The 21,666-nt window shown below is 46.7% G+C and overlaps 1 protein-coding gene across 5 annotated transcripts in view; it reads left to right on the top strand.

The window, feature by feature from the left end:
• Nucleotides 1–8,093, top strand: part of NMNAT3 (nicotinamide nucleotide adenylyltransferase 3) — a 125,440-nt gene extending 117,347 nt beyond the window's left edge. For 4 of the 5 annotated variants that reach the window (XM_045088850.1, XM_045088848.1, XM_045088849.1 and 1 more), the window contains exons 4-5: nucleotides 806–885; nucleotides 6,936–8,093. In XM_045088850.1, coding sequence (XP_044944785.1) covers nucleotides 806–885; nucleotides 6,936–7,351 — 496 coding nt within the window. In that variant the 3' untranslated portion in view covers nucleotides 7,352–8,093. The remainder of the gene's footprint in view (nucleotides 1–805; nucleotides 886–6,935) is intronic. The other variant, XM_045088852.1, reaches the window with a different exon arrangement.
• The last annotated feature ends 13,573 nt before the right edge of the window (nucleotides 8,094–21,666 follow it).

The raw sequence follows: 21,666 nt of genomic DNA on the forward strand, positions 1-21,666 counted from the left end.
TTGATACAAGATGTGGTGACTACCTGTGTTTGATTAGGTATGTCTTGATTTGCACATTGATTGCTAAAAGAGCCAGGCGTGCCAAGCTGGCATGAGTCTAATCAGATCTGAAATGCTAACACCAAATGAGACTTGCTTCGTCCTGCCCGCTGTTCCATGCACTTTGCGTGCATAACTCCTTCAATCCTCATGACCACTAGTGAGAGGCACACACGGTGACTCTTCTTGTCACACAAGTGCTGAACTGTCCGCAGACAGAAAGCAGTTGATGCCCTCACAGGGTGACCCAGCTGGCCAGTGAGGGAGCTGAGATTAAGCCCAGGCAGCCCACTCCGTGAAGTCCTGAAATACTAGTTTAGAACAACAGTGAGCTGTGGGCCATGCACCGTGTAGTAGCTGACTCACCCTCACAAAAGTCTAAAAGGTAGGCATTGTCCTCACTTTACAAATGAAAGGTTTTATTTTGAACCCACATGTGTGTGATTCTCATAGAGCATGTCCTTAATCCCTACTCAACGTTTTTTAAGTGAGGTATTTAAAGACAGTGTTAAAAAAAGTAGAACCATGCTCATCCCCCCCATCCCAACCTTCCACCAGGGCTCACAGAAGGCAGTGGAGGGTTAAGAGGACCCGATCACATCTGCTTTTTATCCCAGCCCCTGGCACATAGCAGTAGGCTCTCCACAAACATTTGTGGAACGAGCTACCTACCTAAAATGGACAAAGCAGGTGGAGACTTGAAAACAGACCCCTGGGTGGCTTTGTGGGGATGGGCACACCCTGAGCCCGTGTATTTGCAATGCAGGCATCATCACAGCGAACTGCTCAGATCTCTGCCCAGGAGGGAAGGCCCAGACCACAGCAGGGCTCGCACAGCCCCCACAGGTAGGTACGGACCCTCTTGTCCCTGGGAGGGGGAGAGGTCAGGGATGCGCAGGACCCACTCCCAAGCAGCATAAGGATTCTGAGGCTTGCTGGGCTGTGGTGACACTTCCCGGGTTGAAAGGTCATTGTCAACAATCTGCCACCATCCCTTGTAAATCGGGTTGCTACTTTAGGATTTTCTTCTCCAAAGGAGTTTACCTACCCTTGTGACTTGTGCTTGTGACCCGGATTACAGTCAGGGCTACACAGGGATAAACCAGTGAGTGATGCTGGACTCCTTTAAAAGCCTGAGCCTTTCTGAGTACAAATGTGCCATTCTGATCCTCAAACAGAAACCTGTTTTTAGGGGAATTTCAGTCCATGTGGAATGTCCTTTTAATTTGTAACCCTGGGTTTCTACCCTGTTGTTAGTTCCTGGTGTTTGGTGGAATCTTACTAGTTGTGACTTTGAAGTATCTTCCCTCTCTAATGGCAGCCTTGGTCCTACGGGTCAAGTGTGTAGGCCCCTCATGGAAATAAACAGAAGTCCCTGGTGATGGAAGGGCAGGATGTGACATGGTCAGGGACTCACTGGTCCCGCCCCGCTGAAACCCCATCAGGTGCATCTATGTGGTTTTTCTACTGCCTGTCTCCCAACTGTGGATGGTGTGTACCTGTTCCCGATCAGAAGGGCTCAGGAATATCACAGGTAAACCAACCTAAAATTTCCTGCAGGACTTTTCAGAGCCTTTACTATGATCACGTGCATTGTGACTCTACAAGAAAGGGAACTAGCTTGTGGCCATTATCACTTTTTAGTCATGGGACCCTTTTCGACACATATTGGTGCCCCAGAAGACCAGTGCCCTTCCCCACCCCAAACACAGACTGGAAGGCGCTCTTCTAAAAGAACTCGAAAATGCTACCAGGCCCTAAAGGTTTCATGCAGCAGTCCTCAAATGCTGGTTAAAGGATCACTCACTGGCAGAATCACCTGTGAGGTGTATAACAATTTAGGCCACAGCCCAGGCCCCCTGAGTTCTGGGAGTCTGGATATTTAGCAGGCATGCTGGGATTCGCTTTATGGCCAGTTCGGGGGACTGCACTAGAGTAGGAATCTAAGAAAGGAGGAGGTCCAGCATCTCCTGTGTAATCCTCTGCTGTGTCTGCCTCTCTTCCCCCATCTTCCAGTCTTGGAACACAGGCAGCGTTCCTTCTCAGCCTCTGCTTCTCTCTGAAGCATCTCTGGCTCAGCAACTACTTCTACCAGAGTTAGGAGACACCCACTGAGCACCTCCCCAGGCCTGGCTTTGGACTCGGGAAAAAAAAGGTAGCCTCCCCCAGCCTCTGACCTAAGTAAGGCTAGAGACAGGCTGTGAATGGTGTGGAGTCCAGGCATGGATTAGGAAGGCTGCCTGGAAGAGGAGACACTAGTCCCAGGACTCAGGATTAGTATCTTCTCTGAGATTAGGGACATTCTGGGCAGAGGGGCAGCTGGGCAAAACACAAAGGCAGGAAATGGCATAGGTGCTGCACATTCCTTGCTGCTAGGGAATGCTGGAGCTTCCAGTAACAGGCAGGAGCCTCCAGTGATGTGGGAGGGATGCCACACACAGGCTCCCAGCCTCTCACACTTGCCCCCTCTGCACCTGCTTCCAGAATCCCTGTCTTAGGTCTTCGCTGGGTGCCTCTCCCCCCACCTTCACTCTGACTCCGCTTTTGAAAACTTACCTGTCCTCTTTGGCCCACGTTGGACCCATCTTCCTGTGAAACCAGTCCCAGCTGACTCTCCCCCTCCCTCAGCCAAAGCTCACCCGCATTCTTTTCAGATTTATTTTCTAAGGGCTACTCTGCTTGGCCCTGTAATGTTGGGAGTTTGTTCTTTATCCCTTTTCATGCTATTCAGGCCCTGGGTCCTGCTCATCTTCGTTCTTTCCTAAAGTAACTGTTAAAAAAAGAAAATTCATGTTGAATGAAAAGTGGGCTTTTCAATTTACCAAAATATATTAGGAGCTTTAAAAATGTTCATGTCCTTTGCTTGATATATTCCCCTTCTAGGAACCAGACAGTGGAAATAATTAGAAATTGGGACAAAGATTTATGTAGAAAGATGTTTAGCACAGCAGTTTTTATAATGGCAGAAAATAAAAGCAACCTCCATGTTTAAGTATTAGAGAATGTTTAAATTATTCTGTATACACAGGACAAATAATTGAGACAAAAGGTTTTTGGAGGAAGGCTTATGAGGTAAGTGGGAAAAATCAGGATATGATTCTGTATATATAATCGCAAGTATATAAAATGTAAATATACTTGTACATCTATTTGCATGTCTTAATCAATAGAAAAAAAAAACAAAAAATACAGGAAAATACTAAGTTTTTGTAGAAAGCAGAATTATTGGGGTGCCTGGATGGCTCAGTCATTAAGCGTCTGCCTCCAGCTGAGGTCATGATCCCAGAGTCCTGGGATGGAGCCCTGCATTGGGCTCCCTGCTCAGCAAGGAGTCTGCTTCTCCCTCTCCCTCTACCTGCTGCTCTCCCTGCTCATGCCCTCTGTCAAATAAATAAATAAATCTTTAAAAAAAAAAAAAGGAAAGAATTGTTGTTTTCTACATTAAATACATATTTTCCATACATTTTATGATGGATATAGATTACACATTTGTAATCAGAGGGAAAAACAGTCCACAACACTAGAGCAATGAACAAGAGGAGGGTGGAGTTCTTCCTCAGCTGAAATCTCACATCTGACCAGGCGGCCTGTATGTTACGAGTAACATATTTGTAAAGGACCACTTGTGTGCTGCGTATTTCGTTGGACACTCGTCTCCCCTGGGACTGACGATTACAGGCTGCACTCAGCATGTTATGGCAGCCAGAGCCCTGCTCTGCCCGTCACTCCCATGATCTTTGGTCCTCCTTGGATTGACTCAGTCATGTGGGCTGCCCGGTTCTGGGCTGCTTGAATATGACACATGGGACGGAGGATGCCTCGGTTGGTCCTCTAGCAGCCTGACGGTATGTGTTTCTTTTGTGCAGGTGGTCCCTGCTCTTAGCTGATGAGGCTGAGCACAGCTCAGCAGCCTTCAAAGGATTCTCTATCCGCACAACCAGAACAGCCACTCCCTCTGATTCCATCTTGCACCAGTTTGATCCACAGTGGCCTTGTCTGGTTACTTTGGGCACCACCCTTTATTCCTGGCTTCAGCTCTGGTGTCCCGTCCACTCAGGGTCTCACACTCCTCACACATGGCTATGTGCCCATACCCTGCACTAGGCCAGAAATTCACATTGCATTCAGTCCGTCACTCAATTTCCAGGACTTCTGCAGGAGGTCATCCCCATTTTACAGCAGAGGGAACTGGCCCAGCTGCCAGAACTCTCCCATGCTTCCTATGGCTCTGAAACAGAAAACCCAGGACTGGCTGACCTCGGGCCTGGGTGTTCTTAATATAAACTGGACTTCCAAAGAAAAAGGTCCCGGTGGCACTTCCCTCACTTTCCATGTAAATCTCTGCTTTTTAAAGCCTGTGGCTATTCCAAGAAAGCGCACTGCCCCCAGAATACCCACGGACATCTGATGTAGGTCACTACATCATGGTTAAGACAAATCAGATCACCAGCCTTTATTCAGCACCTCTGACTTAGGTGCCCAGTGTGAAGAGTTTGTAGCAGTGATGTAAATGGATTTGAAAGAGATAGACAGTGGTCTCTGAGGGCTGCCCAGAGTGGGAGTCCAAGGCACATGTTGCCAGAAGTGATTACCTTGCAGACATGCCTTTGATTTGAGGGATGGGAAGGTGTGGTCACTTGTCCCCTGTAGGCAAGAGCTCACGGTGAATTGTATTCCTGTCACTGTTAATAAATCAAATAGTGTCTAATATTGAAGCCATTGTGTGGAAACTGTCCCCACAAAAATCCACCAACAGAGGAAAGGGGGTATCTTCTGTTCTTTGACCTGTGGGAAACGGAGGGGAGGACAGTGTGCTCCAGGCCTCAGGAGACCCTACAATTAAATGCCCTACAATTAAATCATTTAACCTCTCCCATAGGAAGAGCACGTGAAAATCACGCATTTGTTTAAAAGGTCAAAAGCTGGTCTCTTGTTATGTTACAGTGGTTGAATAAATAAGAAATTAGAGTAGAACCTTAGGGATGAAAAATAGTTCAAATTCACATATGTTGTGAGCAATGGGACCAGCCCAAAGTAGTGGAAAGTGTGAGTTATTGAATAATTCTTAAATGCAGTTTTACTGATGTTAAAAATACTCCCTATGGGAAAAAAACATCCATAAATGTTGAATGGACATGTGGATGAATGGGTTAGTGGATAAGACGGTGGATGGATGATGGATGGTACTTAACACCTATCCCACTCTGTTAATAGGTGTTACTCTGTTCTAAGCACTGTTCTAAGTACTTCATACTTATAGGCTCATTCAGTTATAAAATAGTCCTATGGGGTAAGTACTATTAATATCCTCATTTTAAAGTTGAGGTCACACAGCTGTTGAATGGCAGAGCCAGGTCTAAGGTGTCTGGCTTTAAAGTCCTAGTTCTTAACCATGGACAGATAATTTATGAATACATGCATCAGTGTTTGAATATCATTTCATTATAGCAATATTATGCTGCTAGAGTGTTTGAAAAGTCCTTTTCTATAATTATTTATGCTTCTTCGAAATCAGTAAATAAGTCCAGTCCTCAGTGGGGAGACTGAGGCCCAGAGAAGGCTGCATCAGCCCCATAGCAGCCAGTGCCTGACTGAGGCTGAATTCAGACCTCCCCATGACACCTCCAGTTTCTCACTTTCCCTTCCACAGCTGATCTAGTGCGCTCCTTTGTAAACTCATCTCTCTGATCCATGCCCAGATCCTTCCAAGTTTCCACAGAAGAGGAGCCTCAAGCCACCATTTACATCAGCTCTTTCCCCAGCTGGTGGTATCCCTGAAGTCGGTCCCCCCACCCCACCCCAACCCCCACCCCAGCTTAGGTTTCCCAGTGACTGAGAGCTGCCACCTCTAGGAACACAGCCTTTGCCATTTACTGAAGCTAGAATCGGCTTCCAGGAGGACCAGAGATCCTAGTGGCTGCTTCTAGCATGGACTTGATTTTCTCCTTTCCACATCAGCCCATTCAAAAGGGACATGACCTTGAACAGTGCCGGGAAAATCCAGGAAGGGCGTCGAGGTTCTGATGCATATACAATTCCCGCCAGCAGGAGGCGGCAGAGCCCATCATTTACAAATGCCCCACCCGGAGGCCGGAGGTCAGGTTTGAATCCTGCCTCCTCTTCTGCCTGGAGTGACCTCAGGCAGGCAAGTTTCCCTCTCCGCAGACCGGGCGCAAGGATAACGCCTACCACGTGAGATTGTTCTGAGGATCAGAGGAGATTAAACCCATAAAGCGCTTAGCGGTGGTGCTCCCAGTGAGCACCCAGTAAACGTTAGGCATCCTTTTATCATCACAACCATCTTTCTGTTAGAACAAATGCCAAAGGATTATCCACATTGATCAGTTGTTCTAGAGCTTTGTTATATTGAAAACAGATGAAAAGGTCACTAGCTGTTGATTATCCCAAGAACCTTTATGCTGAGATTTACTTCTAAAAGTACCAGGTGTTAGGGCTGAAATAAGATTGTGAGAAGGGCGGTGACTTGCCTGACGCCCCCAGCTAGCACTAGGATTTTTACAGCCTTACCTTCTATCTGAAGACCAGGTCCACAGCCGCCTTCGGACCACCCTGCCGTGAGGTCCAGCCACTGCACGCAGACTTGTGGTAGAATACTGGAGGAAAACTAACAAACAGGCCATTGTGTATTTCTTGGCGCTCTACCAATACTAAACAAAAGATTTATTGATTAAATTATTACTTAACAACTGTATGTCCCTGAAGTCGCTCCAGATTCACTTACATGCTTTTGCTTTTGCAGTCATGAACACACAGACACTGAGTTCCCAATACATTCCCAGAAAAGCATCCTGTGCAGTTTTCAAACGGAATATGATGTTATCTTTACTGCCATGACCCTTCTGTAACCTTGTCGGCCTCCACCCTTGTTTTTCCAGCTGTGCCGGAGCTGAAACTGCTCTGCGGGGCAGACGTCCTGAAGACCTTCCAGACCCCCAACCTCTGGAAAGATGCACACATCCAGGAGATCGTGGAGAAGTTCGGTGTGGTGTGCGTGAGCCGCACAGGTCACAACCCAAAGGAATACATCTCAGGCTCGCCCATCCTGCACCGGTACCGGCACAACATTCACCTGGCCAGGGAGCCCGTGCAGAACGAGCTCAGCTCCACATACGTCCGGCAGGCCCTGAGCCAGGGGCACAGCGTGAAGTATCTGCTCCCAGATGCCGTCATCACCTATATCAGGGACCACAACCTCTACACCAGGGACAGTTCCTGGAAAGGCAGCAGCACCCAGAGGAGTGAAGGAAAGACAGGCTGGGAAGAGTCAGCCTCTCCACAGAACTCCTCCTGACCAAAGGGCAGTCAAGGTCTTGGGCCTTTTTTTTTTCTCATGTTTCCTTTATTTTACTTAGTCAATGAGTTGACTTCAGAGGCATCTTCTGTGTGAGGAAGATACATGTTTCTTTTGGGAGGAGGAGCAGGTGCCTACATCTCAAGAATGGACTTTCTCCAAAGAGGTTAAAATGGCGTGACAGGTCACTAGAACTAGACCACAGCTCTCAGAGGCTGTCACTGCAGAGGCCTTCTTATTCTGTAAGGGGTGACTCAGGCATGCGCATCGAAGGCAGTTCTACACCAGGCAGGGCCTCCGAGGGTCAGCTCAGAACTACCCACACACATTTTTTAACTAGAACCAGGTGCAGATGCCTGTCTTGATGGGAGAGACTTGACAGGATGCTAATTACCAAACAGTGGGCTTTGTCAACGCCTTGTTCCAACAAAATAATACTAAGTGAGGAGTCAAAAATTTGGAAACAGCTCTTAACCACTGTCTGCCTGCATAAGCTGTAGATACAATTTTAAATCTTTCTAAGAAGTGACCTTCAAACAGTATTTTTGATATGGCAGATATTTTTAACACGACTTTTTTTTTTTTAATAAATGCCAGGACTCCTGATTTCCAGGTTTCTAAAAAGGAACTGAGGTAAAACAGATGCCTTGACTGTTTCAGAGGATCTTTTTGAATGTTTTATGACCGCCTGCCTGTTTGAATATTGGCAAAGAGATAAATAATAAATTGACATCGAAAGATATTAATGAAAAGTTTCTCTTTTTTCTTCCTTTGTTATATTATTAATGCCTGATGTACCAGCTGTTGCTCTTCTTTTTAGCTACCCCATGAAATTTGCCACTGTTCCAGTTGAACTGACATGAATTTAAAAGTTTCTGTTTCCAGATACAAGCAGTGGAGAAAGCAGTTGCTTTTGAACACATTGTAACGACTGGGTAATCTGAAGCTCTGGGCGGAGGGCTCCGTTCAAGGGGGCCTAAAGGATAAGAAGAGGAACTTCACCCGTGTGCAAGATTGTCATTCCACTTCACCTTAAGAAGAGGTTTTAATTGGACTAATTCGATTTGAGTTTACTCTTTACATCTGCTCACCAAATGACTGAATGCATTCAGAATGGACCACTCCATACTTTTACGTGGGTTCGTCCTTGGTGTAGGTGTCGTCATGCAGAAAAACAAAGGGCCAGCCAGGAAGAATCTCCTATCTCCCCAGACATATTCCAGCCTTCGTGTGTGTGTCACAATAGCAAGGAGTAGAGTAGGCAATCAGGATTTCCTGGATCTAGTGTAGTGGGGCCCTCCTGTGGAGTGGGGAGGGTCCCTAGACCTCCACCCCTGCCACCTCTAAAGCTGCTAGCCCTTCCCCACCCTGACTGTGCTCTGCACCCAAGGGATCTCTAAGAACCTTGATGATGCAGGTGAATAGGAATCAAACAGCCTTGTCCACAGCAAGCTGTGTGACTTGGACCAGCTCCCTTCCTTCCTGTGAGTCTCGGTTTCCCAAACTCTAAAATGTGGTGGTTCAACTAGATCATCTCTAAATTCTCTTCTAGCTCTGATTTCCTGAGGCACTGAGTGCTGTCCTCCAGCCCGGCCACCCTTTTTGGGGTCCAGTTCACTTCTGGCCACATTGGGAGTTCTCCAAGGGCAAAGAGTCTTTGTTTTGTTGGCTGATGTATCCTAAGTGCCAAGAAATTTGCTGTCCCAAATGCAGTGGCAGGATTTGCATCCCCTAGGAACTGGACAGAAATTCAGACTCTCAGGCTTCAACCAAGACCTATTGACTCAGAATCTGCATTTTAATAAGATTCTCAAGCCATTCAATGTTCGGGCCTAGATCAGTGCCTGTTAAAATAAATATTAGCTTTATTTTTAGTAGACTGCATATATGGTTGAAATATATGATTACATCATGTTTACTCTAGCTTCCTCCTCACCCTCTGAGCAACATTTTCCCGCGGTTCTATGTGGATTATAGAAAGAACATAGCTGGAGTGTCCAGAGAAAGTGGTGGTGAGCGATCCTGGGGGTTTGATGCAAGGTTTCTCAACTTGAGCAATATTGACATTCTGGGCCAGATCACCCTTTCCTGTGAGGGGCTTCCCTGGCCTCTCTCCATTAGATGCTAGGAATACCCACACCCATGTCTAAATATAACAACAAAATGCCCCCAAAGCCTTCCCAAATGCCCTCTGGGGCACAAAACAGACTCCCTGGTTGAGACCCGCTGGTTTAAGGATATGACTGGGGGGTGGGTGTATGTATGTGAGGAGGGGTTCCTGCCTTTCTCATCAGGGCAGATGAGCTGACAGCAGCTTTAGAATACCATCCTCTTATAAAGGGTAGTTTGACAGGTGTCCCCACCATTCACGAAGTCATGTTTATCCTGGGGGACACAGGGCTACTGACAGTGGGAATTAGAAACCATGCCCTTGACTCAGAAGCACCCCCAACTTCAGTCTCCCTTACTTCCACATGCCCTGAGTGACTTTCTCTCCCATGTTTTTACAGGCTGAGGCTTCCTAGCACGTCCTGAGCTCTCAGTATGGACAGCAACAACCTGGCAAGCAGAGACTCAAGGAGCAGAAACTAGAAGTCTTGTGATTATAACTTTTGTGATTCAGAATTCAGGGTTCATTCATTTGAATCATTTTTGGTGCACCTCATGTACCAGGCACTAGACAACACTAGTAGTATAATGATGAATAAAACAGACCTCCTCTGCACTTGTGAATGTGGAGAGGAATCAAATATTCCCAGGACCAAACATCTTAATACAGACTGGATGAGGGTTCTGAAGGCCAACACACAGCATTACCTACAGCCAGAAACCCAGGTTCACCATGAGGTTAAGCTGAAGCCATAGTCCCTCACTTGCCCTGTCCTTTTCCAGTACCTTGTCAGGGGTGGGGGGAGGGTGCTAATTGTGTGGGTATCTAATTTCACATTCATCATTTTTATTTTTCTGAAAAGTGACCTTCAAAATTGTATAAAGTAGAGACTCCATAAAACATTGGGGATTCATCCTGATGACAGAATCTAGAAAGTAGGGAAGAGAAGATGGACCTGAAAGATAGATTCACACGACTTGGGGATAGATGGAGGCAGCTGGGCTTTCAGGGAGAATGAACAACATATGCAAAGGCCCTGAGGCAGAAAAGGGCAAAATGAGCAGCATCATGAGCTGAGTTCATCATGAACTCCTTAAGGAAGGGGTTCACTATTGCAGCACGCACCTCACAGCAGGCATCCTGGTATGCCAGTGTCCCCCCATCCCTCCTTCCCATAGGTTCAGGATACCAGGCCCAATTAGGCTTGATGAGGAGATGCCCTCATCTCTCTGATTCATGGTTGTACCATGTGGCTTTCACCAGTGCTGAGCCTTTACATTGTCTCCTAAAATAAAACAACACAACAAAACCTACTTAATAATAATAATAAAGTAAGCGCATATACAAATACACATACACACACACGCACATATGTATCTCTCAATTTCTAGACTCTTACTTTTTGTCATTGATTCATGTAGCCTTCTTTTTTTAGTATCAGAAGGGAAAACAGGTATCAGCGCTGTGCTCCTGATTTATTGCATTGACACTGCCCCGCATACCTGATCTCACATTCCTTTCCATTCCCTCAGGCCTTCTTTGCATCTAGTGTGCCAAGGTGTTTTGTTTATTTTGCAAGAACAGAAAAACAGTGTTTTGGCCTCCTGGGTAAATAGAATTTCCAGCCTTAAATAAAGGTTCTCCCATGGTAGCAGATGCTGGCCAAATGAGAGGAGCTATGCATCCCAGCCTGAGGAAAGGATTTTTCATTTAGGATACTGTCTGTCGCTTGGGAGAGAATGATGCATAATCCCATTTTAAACCAACAGTGCAACAGACATGCAAGGCACGCCTGGTAATTGGGTCAATACAGGAACATGAATTTCCTCATCCCTGTCCTGCCCTCCCTTTGCCAACAGTGTTTCCGCCTTCATTTTTGGCAAGGATCTCCACGCACGGACTTGCTCAGTTTCAGTCGTGAAGTTATTTTCTTGGACCAGAGCTCAGCATTGCAGACACACATGTATGACTAACAAACAATCTATAATAATGCATGTAGGCACACACCTCAGAAGATTTTAGACTTGTTAAAATAGCCCCAGAAAGTCTTGTTCATGGCGCCAGTCCCTGAAAGCTGGGAGGAACCCTAACATTCATTGGATCCTGCCTTTCTCAGTTTTTCAGAACACTGAAATCCCACAAATTAATGGGAGTTCCACTATTAGAAACAAAGAATACGGTATTCTGCAGACCAGTTTGGAGAGCCCGGCTTTCCTTCTGGTGGAATCCATAATGAGTGTCTCCATGTCCCGCTGTTTTCTTTCCATGCATCCCTTACATGCAGCCTCTTCTCTCCATCACTCCTGACACCCTCCAGCCCAGACTACCATCATCTCTTAGCCAGACTCCTGTGATGGGAGCCAACCCACCCTTGGCCCCTGTGACCCACTCTCAGCATACGAATCTGAGCGGTTTTGTGATTGCACACAAATCTGATCATAATACCTCCCTGCCCAAACTCCTTGCACAGACACCATAAAGAAAATGGAAGACAAGTCAAGATGTGGAGAACACATTTACAAAATGTGTATTTAATATTTAATAAATGACTCCTGTCCAGACTATGAAAAGATCTCCAACCGTTCAAAAATAAAAAGACTAAAAATCTGATTAAAAGATGATCCAAAGATCGAACTAGACCCATGTAGGAAAAGGTTAACACTGCAGGCCAGATGCAGCTGTTGAGAAAGGCCTTCTCCTAGGCAGGCCGTTGGCTGGTATCTGGGAAATAGGCTTTTGGAAGGCTGCCCATGATTCTGACTGATAAGGCTGTTCCGTCTACCTGGGGCGCGGAGTCCTGCTGCCGCAGCCTGCCTAGACTGGTACACACAATGCGACTTGTAGTGAACACCTGCTCTCCTAGGAGCCTGGAATTTCAGAAATCATAGCTGGTCTTGCAGGCACAGTGCCTACATCACTAACCCACAATAAAACCCCGGGGATTCAGAGTTTCAGATGGACTTCCCCTTGCAGAAACTGCATGCTGTGCGGCCCCCACTGCAGGAAGAGAATATTGGAAGCCTTCACCCAGTCTCCCCGACTCTCCTTGATGTGTCTTTCCTCCCCCGATAGTCCTGCCATGCATCCTTTCACTGGAATGACCCGCTGCTGTGAGCATAGCTAACCCTGAGCCTTGTGAGTTCTTCAAGAGAGTCACCAAACATGGGATCCTGGAAACAAGACACTTTACCAAAGATACATGAATGACAAATGAGCAACAAAAAGATGCTTGGCACCAATGGTCTTCAGAGACCCAAAATGAGATACCACTTTGCACTTCCATGAATGTTTAAAATCAGTCAGCAAAATCCCATTCTTAAGAATCTGTCCAAAAAGAGATGCGAACATGTACGTGTCTGTCCCCTCACTTGTGTGTGAATATCTATAGCAGCAGTACTCATTATAGCCCAAAACTGGGAGAATCCAGATGTTCTTCAGCTGGCAAATGGAGAAACAAATGTATCCATGCAATGGGAAATTACTCAGCAGCTCAAAGAAGGAAGCTGCAACAAAAGAGATGACTCTTGGAAACCTGCTCAGCGGAAAAGCCAGACAATAAGACGACACATTGTATGGGTCTGTTTATGTGAAATTTCTAGAAAAGGCAAAACTATAGATAGAGGCACAGAGCAGAGCAGCGGTTGCCTGCAGGTAGGGGTGAAGACTGACTGCAGTGCGCACAGGGAACTCTGTGGGGCGAGGGGGTGGGGCTAGGAATGTTCTAAAACCAGACTGCAAGGATGATTCCACAACTCTGTGAATCTACTGAAGTTCATCAAACCCTGCACCTTACATGGGCAAATTCTGAGGTATTTAAGTTACACCTCAATAAAGGGGTTTTTCAAACATCTGAGCTTCCTTTGCTTGCCCTTGGAGTGAAAACCTGATTCCTGCAGGGTGGCCACCCCACCCCCCACGCTCCCAGTGCCCCACAGCACACTCCTGCAGCTTGTGCCCTGCTCCAGCCTGGCTTTGCTCAGTGTCCCCCCAACCCACACCTCTCCTTCTGTCAGCACTTTGCCTGTGCGTCCCGCCCTATGTGTGCCATCTCTCTGTGTCCCTTCTCTGGGCTGATTCCCCTTTCTTCTCCCATTCTCCCCCTCTCCCTGCCCTTTCTGGGAAATGAGACTTGTCCACTGCACCCATAGTCTCAACTCCCTGCCCTCCTCTTGTAAGAGAATTTCATCACTCTGGAAATGACGGATTCAGTGGTGACTCCCAGCTCCCCAAAAGCAAGAATTTGTCTTGATCATTGCTCTTCATCCCTAGACAACTCCTGGATCAGTAAATATTCCAGAAAATAATACCTAATAAGCATCTTATTAGCTCTGAGAAGCCCCTGATAAACACATCTGCCTAACTTTGTATCAGTGTTTTTGAAGCATGTTTCCACACACAATCTTCTTACGCATATACACTTAATAACATGTGGACCATGGTACTCAGAGGTGTAGTTTAGGAAGTTCTTATCTAAAGTTTTTCCCCAGTTTTTTTGTAACAGAGTCAACACTACAACAAATACCCTTCTCCATAAGCCCTTAAAAACCAGTGCTTTTGTGGGACAGATTCCCAGGAGTTGTATTGCTGGGTCAAATGCTATGTGTACTTTTTATTCTAATCGATGTTACCGGATTGTAGATCTTTTTTTTTTTTTAAGTAAATTGATTTTTTTCTTTTTAAGGAGACTCATAGAGCTACTGAAATTCTCATTTCTCTATTCCTTTGCAGGGAGTCACCTTCATTACCTTTTATACAAACCAAAACAATATCCATCTCTTCATTTCTATAGATAATGTGTGATAATGAATTTCAGGGACTCACCCCAGAGAGACACAGTCATTTCAGGCACACATTGTTCCTGGTATGTTCTATGGGTGGATAAAAGCAGATCATCTGGATGAGTGGTGGATTTATGGGGGGGTGGGCAGATGGCTTTCACATCCTACTCTCATACCAGGACAACTGTGCTAGCAGCCGAGCAGCTCTTGCAATGTCCTGTCAGGCAGAATGGGTCTCCCTCCTGCCCATCTACACCCACCCCACACACTCTGTTCCTCGGGGCTGGCTGGGGACTGGCTCCCTAGCAGGCTTGCCCAAAGGCTCCTTCCTGGGCCTATTACCATCATAGCTCCTTTTTCCTTTGTGGTGGCATTCCTGCCCTGACACTTGTCCATGGTTCCCCATTTCCTACAAAGTAGAATACAAATGGCTTGTTAGAGCAGGTGTTCTTCATGGCCTGGCCCTTCTTGTTTCTCCACATTTTCTTGCACTGTGTCAGACCAGGCCGTCCCTTCTGCCCCCATGACTCCCCCTCAGCCATGCTGTTGCCACACTGGATTTCCCCACTTTCCTTGAAGACGCCAGGCTTTCCTCCAGTTCCCTGGTTTTGCATGTGTCACTCCCTCTTGGGAGTGTCTTCTATATCCACGATCAGGCAAATCCCTACTCATCCTTCTAAACTTTGGCCTTATGCTCAACCGCCAGCATGCCCCAGAAGCACTCAGTACAAGCCTCTAATCGCTACACTGTCTCCCCTTGATCGTATTTTCATCAGAGTGGAGACCTCAGCATCTAGCCCAGTTCTAGGCACCTGCCAGGTTCTCAGGAAGTGTTTGCTGAAAGGACCCATTAACGCGCAGCTTTGACACTTGCCCTAGTTCTTCTGGTGAGGATCCACTGGGCTCATGTTCTGAGGTGTGCAGGCCATGACCAGGGGCTGTGAGGAACATGGAAGGAATTTAAGACCCAGTCTCTGGCTCCAGATCATCGACAGGCTCACTGGGGGAGCCCAAACAGGCATAGGAAGTGTGTGCACATGAGAAAGAGCTCTGTCCACCTGAGCAGTGTGGACAAAACTACATGACTAGGAGAGCCCAGAATCTCTCAGAATCCAGGAGAAGGGAAGAAGGAGATTATTTGTGCCAGGAAACCTAGGGGAATAAGGCTGGGCTGGGAGAGTTTAGGAGACAAAGCCACCAGTGCCACAGAAGGAAGATGACATGGGTCAACTGGACTGCAGGGGGAAAGGGTACAGATGGGGCAGAAAAGACATTAAGACATTGAGGTCAGATGGTCAAAGGCCTCTGATGACAAAGAAGAGAAGGAAACTAGAATTTATTGAAGAAGTATGTTCTCGAATCCTTAAAATTACACTACAAGGTGATGGCTCAGAGACATCAAGTGACTTGCCCAAGATCACACAGCTAGGAAATGGTGAGCCCAGGATTCAAGAGCAGTCTGACTCTAAAATCCAGGTGTGTTATTGCACTGGATTCTGTCAGTCCAGGGTCAGTGGGCAGGGCAGACCACAAAAGAAGCTCACAGATGAGAAGGGTCTTCACAAAGATTATTATAATACAATTTGGAATGGGTTTTTTGTCCCTAAATCAATGAGCTCCTGGCCTATTTCTTCTCCTTTTGGAAGCACAGATCTTCCACCAGTTCCTAAAAAGCCTATTTACCCTCCAGTGCTTCTAAGGGAACAGGTGCTAGATGGAAGCCTTGAGGCCAGCCCTGAGGTGATTGGGGATCTTGGCCTGCCCGCCCCACCCTGTCATCCTTCCCTGGGAGGCCACCTCTCCCTTGCCCTTCTCTGTATTGCTCTCTAGGCCGTCCTCAGAGGGCCGGTCATGTGGTTCCTGGAAATCGATGTGTGTTTGACTAGCTGCCTCCCTTCCATCCCTCATTGTATAATTCTGCCCCAAGAACACAAAAACTTTGGTCTGGCAAGATTTGTTCTTTTTAAATCTGGCCAGAGCCTCACTAAGGTGCATTAATCTTTAACTGTTTATAGATTTTTTTTCTGCTTTCATTTCACATGGGAATTCAAGTTCTGCTTCCATATTGATGATGACTTAAGGAGACGTATTTTCTCTCTGGGATTTTCCTCTGAGGGTTTACCTAGCAGATCCAGCAGGCCAAGGCCCCCATAGATCTTTGCCTCATTCGGGAAACAGTAGCTGGTTAAGACTTTGGCTTTGGGTCAAACAGAGCGAGACATGCATTCAGTCCCCAGCCCTGACATCCAACCATGTGACTTCAAGCAAATCACAGAACCTCTCTAAAGCTCATTTTCTTCTGAAAACCGAGACCCAGTGGAGTTATATCCTGCCCAGGGTGCTATAATCAGCACAAAGTGCATAACAGTCCTAACAATTACTTCTGAAAGCCCTCAGCTCTGCGAGGACTCATCTCCTAACCCACCCCTCCTACCCCTTGCTCTTTTCTCTCTCCCTTCTTCTTCCAAGGGCATCTGCTTGCTCCTTCTCTGTCCACTAAGTCAACCTGTCGGGGCCGCCTCCAAACCACCCCTTCACCTAGCACCTCTGATCAGCTTGTGAGAAGACCCAGGGTAAAGTTCACAAAACCACCATCTTCCTTAAAAAGGCAGGGAAGGGGGAAAAGTTATAAATGTATAGAGTTCACTTTTTTTTTTTTTCAAATTCATTAGGGCCCAAAATATTTTAAGCCTTATCATCCAAAGTCAAAACACAAAATAAATCTCCTGTTTAAGTTTCAACCTCCAAAGTACCTCAAGACTGTGCAGGAAAAGTGATAAACAAACAAGAAACCTGGGCTTCCTGGATCAAAGCAAATGCATGTAGGTTAAGAATCAGCCAGTGTGGGTGGGGAACCAAGGTAGCTCAGTTGGTTAAGCGTCTGCCTTCAGCTCAGGTCATGATCCCAGAATCCTGGGATGGAGTCCCATATCAGGCTCCCTGCTCAGTGGGAAGCCTGCTTCTCCTTCTCCCTCTGCCTGCTCCTCTGCCTACTTCTCTGTCAAAAAAATAAATAAAATCTTAAAAAAAAAGAAAAAAAAAAAGAATCAGCCAATACTTCATCTTCTATCTGAAATGGCAGTGGCTGCTCCTAGCTGCCCACCTTCTTGAATAACCTGCCCCCACCTCCCACTTCAGTCCTTTTATAGGCCTGTCCCAAGGGAGGTATGCTGGCTGGCTAGCAGTAGGCAGATAAATTATACTGACCCCTTTCTCACCTTTTAATGACTCTGGTATAACCTAATTGCTAATGCCATCTCACTTAGAATTCCTTTAGTATAATTTCTGATCAAAAAACCCCACATCACCATCATGACTCAGCAAAGCATGGAATCATGACATCTCCAGTCTTTATGTGTACCATATTGCTCCTCAGATGAAATGGCCATTTAAAGACTGAAATCAGACTAAAGATCAGAGAGGACCTCTTCTCATTTCCTACCAGCTACGCCACTGTACAAGATGCTATCTTCCAGCTGAACCAATGTCCTGGAAGTTGTCCCGTCGGGTGGCTGTAACTTCACCACAATACTCCTGGTCCTACCGTCTGGGTTGGGCCTCCACTCCAGAAGGTCTCCACCCCTGGAGAGGGCCATCAGGTCCAGGGACCTCCAGCACAATCACCACCCCGGCACAGCCTTGGAACTTCCACCAGTTACAGGTGATCGTCCCGCTCCCACATCACAACAGTCACACAGCAATCACAACATTCCACAGGATCCAGGCTTCACATTGCAAGAGGCATTCTCCTTGCAAATAGATGTCTAAGGGGCCAGAGCATGGAAAAGTTGGGACCTAGATATCTTTGTAGAAAGGAAGGAAGACTGCAGAGCTGGTCTGGAGTGATAAAGTCGAAGGTGCTTTGTTCATGAAACCACCACAACCCACAAGATCTCCCCATTGCTCATCCTGGCTCTGCTTGCTGGACCACCTCCTCACTGTAGGCAAAACCCTTGCCAGTCTTCCTCTTCTCTACCACCCTTTCCAAGGTGTTCTCGTCATCTGGCAGCAAGCCAGGGGAGCTGTCCTACCACCCTGCAGCTGGAATAGCAGGAAGGCACAGGATAGTGACCCCCCTCGCTAAAACTGGGCCTTACCATCACTCCGTGGGAAGCCTCCCAAGATGGCAGACGTCTCTGACTGCCCATAGGGCCCCTGCCATCTTTCCAGACCCTGGGAGACCCTGCTCTCCTTGGGGCCCTGAGCTTCATACACCGTTTCTGGTAGCATGTTACACGGAGCCGTCACTCCCATGAGGTAACATGCAGGAGGAGTAAGGACTGCAGATGGGCTTTACAAACACAATTTAATAAAACAAACCCAGAAGTCCCATGTGTGCTCAGCAGTTCACCCTAGTCTGATGGCCACTCACAGGACACAGGGGATCGCCTGGGGCTTTTACAGTACTGACCCAAATAAGGAAAGGACTGCTCAGTCTGTGGCATCGAAACCCTCCCCAAAAGCAAAGGCAAACTGCTCTGAGATACACTTTTTCAACCAGCAAAAAGCCAAGCTTTTGACCACACAATCCATTAGTGAGGAAACAGACACTTCCACATGTCGATGCTGGAGAAATGTTTCGAGCTCAGGGAGGAAATCTAGCAACATCTAGCAAGAGCACTTCAAGAATTTGTCCTTTGCCACAGCAATCCCACCTCTCAGAATCTATCCCAAAGACACACTCACAAAAATAGAAAAAGACTTAACCTGTTCATAGCAGCACTCTTTGTTGCAGCAAAAGACTGGGAACAACCATGAGCAGGGGATGGGTTCCAGACGCTGTGGCTCGACCATACGATGGAGCACTGTGCCATCAGAGAAGGGAAGGAGGAAGCTCTCCCTTTAATACCGTGATTGATTTTAAGTTTAAAAAAAAAAAAAAAAGGATAGAGGCATCTTGGTGACGCAGTCAGCTAAGTTTCCATTTCTTGTTTCTGCTCAGGTCATGATCTCAGGGTCCTGAGATAGATCCCCACATCAGGCTCTGTGCTTAGGGTGGAGTCTGCTTGTCCTTCTCCCTCTGCTCCTCCCCAGCTCTTTCTGTCTCTCAAATAAATAAATAAATAAATACAATCTATTAAAAAAAAGATATAATAAGCCACTGTTTATCTAAGAAAGGGAAAGCATGACTACATAATATATTTATGTTTATATTTTTTAAAAAAATTTTAAAGCAGGCTCCATACCCAGCACAGAGCCCAGTGTGAGCTTGAACTCACCACCCTGAGATCAAGATCTGAGCCGAGATCAAGAGTCAGATGCTCAACTGACTGAACCTCCCAGACGCCCTGATATTTATAGTTTTAAATGAGAAGATCAGCCATGAAAAAAAGATATATACTGACCAATGGCAATGTATGAAACTTGTTTGGATCTTTATTCAAACAGACTTAAAAAATATATGAAATAAGTGAACACTTTCTGGATATTTGATGATATTAAGGAATTGTATTATTGGTTTTTAGTTGTGATAATGGTGTTGTGTGATGGTTTTTAGTGAGAATATCTTTTAGAGATTCTTCTCAAAATGCTTTCAAATGAAATGAAATGGACATATGTGGTCTTTGCTTCAAAATAATTTTGAAAATGGGAGGGGGGGCAGGTGGGAATATAGATGAAACAGGATTAGCCACGGGCTAATAATTGTTGAAGCTGGTGGTGAATCCACAGGAGTTCCATATACAATTCTCTCTATGTTTCTGTACATTTAAAATTGTCCGCAACGAGGGACGCCTGGGTGGCTCAGTTGGTTAAGTGGCTGCCTTCGGCTCGGGTCATGATCCCAGCCTCCTGGGATGGAGTCCCACATTGGGCTCCTTGCTTGGCAGGGAGCCTGCTTCTCCCTCTGCCTCTAGCCTGTCCCTCTGTCTGCCTGTGCTTGTGCTCTGTATCTCTCTCTCTAACAAATAAATAAAAATCTTTAAAAAAAAAAAATTGTCCGCAACGAAACAGCTAGGAAAGCAAAAAAGAGTGAGAGAGAAGGAAGGGAAGGGGAGGGTAAGAAGAGAAGGAAAGGGTTAGGAAGGGTAGAAAAGACCTCCCATGGAGTGTGTGTCCCAATCTGCAGAAACAATTATCATGTGTCCATGAAAGGTGACTGACCAACTCTGCAGAGGCATTTCCTGGACAGAACTAAATCCCCAGACAAACCCCACGAAGTGGGTGGAAGAGTTTGCAGCTTGTAGACACAGTGTGTCATCTGCATATTCATGAATGCATCAAAGAAGAGCATCCTCAGTGGACCCTGTTGCCCCTCAGCCCCCGAGGCCTCTTGACAATGCCTCTCACTCCTCAACACAGCCGACACAGGAAGGCAGCTTTGCTGGGCCCCTTTCATCCCTTCAGACATTAACCTCACAGATGGCACCGCGACAGCTCAGGGATCGGAGTGGGGTCGTTCTCCATAAAATAACTCCAGAAACATATTTGAACACAGGAAAGGGAATATTTTTTTACAAGTCACCAAAATAAAATGAGCCCTTTAGAAGAGAAGCAGAGGTGTGATGTCAGATGAGGAAGGTTTTCTTTATAAGCATGAGGGAGGAGTATGTGGCTGTCGGGCCCATGCTGGGACACTCAAGTCCCTGGGTGCGGGAGCCCTGCAAAGAGGGTGGGGATGAGGCTGGAAGGCACACTCTGCCCCAGCTTCTTGCAAGGAGCATCTTTTGGGGGATGCTCAGAGCCTCAGAGTCTGTTCCTTGGGCTCTCTGCTCCAACCCCTTCGCCCCAAGGAAGCTCTGCTGCCCCGACAACTGGGGACATCCGGCAAGCAGCTTGACCTCTCTGTGATGAAGGGACAGGACTGTCCACCATGCAGGGCGATTATAAGGATCGTGGGCAATCGATGAATCACTTCATGGAGATGGCTCCCTGAGCTCTAATTTATCCCCATGGAGCAGACTGATCCATTGAAGAATGAAAGGCACATTTGTTCCCTAGCTCCTCCAAGCTCTCCTCTCCCACAGCTCACCCTGGGGGCCTTTGGCTAGCTCCTGTTGAAATGCCAATTGAATATTACCCCCACCTTAAAAGACCACCAGAGACGTGAGTCAAAGCCAATCAGCAAGGGTCGTTTATTGCAGGTTCGAACCTGGACCTCTGCAGCACTTGGCGCTCATTGCCGATAACGCCGAGAGGTCCGGAGCTGGGTCGGTGCAGGATTTTTATAGACAGATACAAACAAGTTTCGGGTGGGGCTGAGCTGATTGATTGATAGTTTGAACACAATTGGGAGTCTCCTGGTGGAATGTTACATTCCTGCTATCAAGCATCCCTGTTAATGAGATTTAGGTTTAGAAGTATTTACTTTTCCTTCTACCTCCGCCTCCTTCGGTTTTTCATGGAGGGGAGGGTGACATTAGGGCTATTGATAAGGTAACTTCTTTGTTGTAAATCTCAAGGACATTTGCAAACCAGGGGAGACTCCT

Source organism: Mustela putorius, unplaced genomic scaffold (genome assembly GCF_011764305.1).
Source record: "Mustela putorius furo isolate JIRA1106 unplaced genomic scaffold, ASM1176430v1.1 tig00003834_pilon_pilon_pilon, whole genome shotgun sequence".
Classification (NCBI taxonomy): domain Eukaryota; kingdom Metazoa; phylum Chordata; class Mammalia; order Carnivora; family Mustelidae; genus Mustela; species Mustela putorius.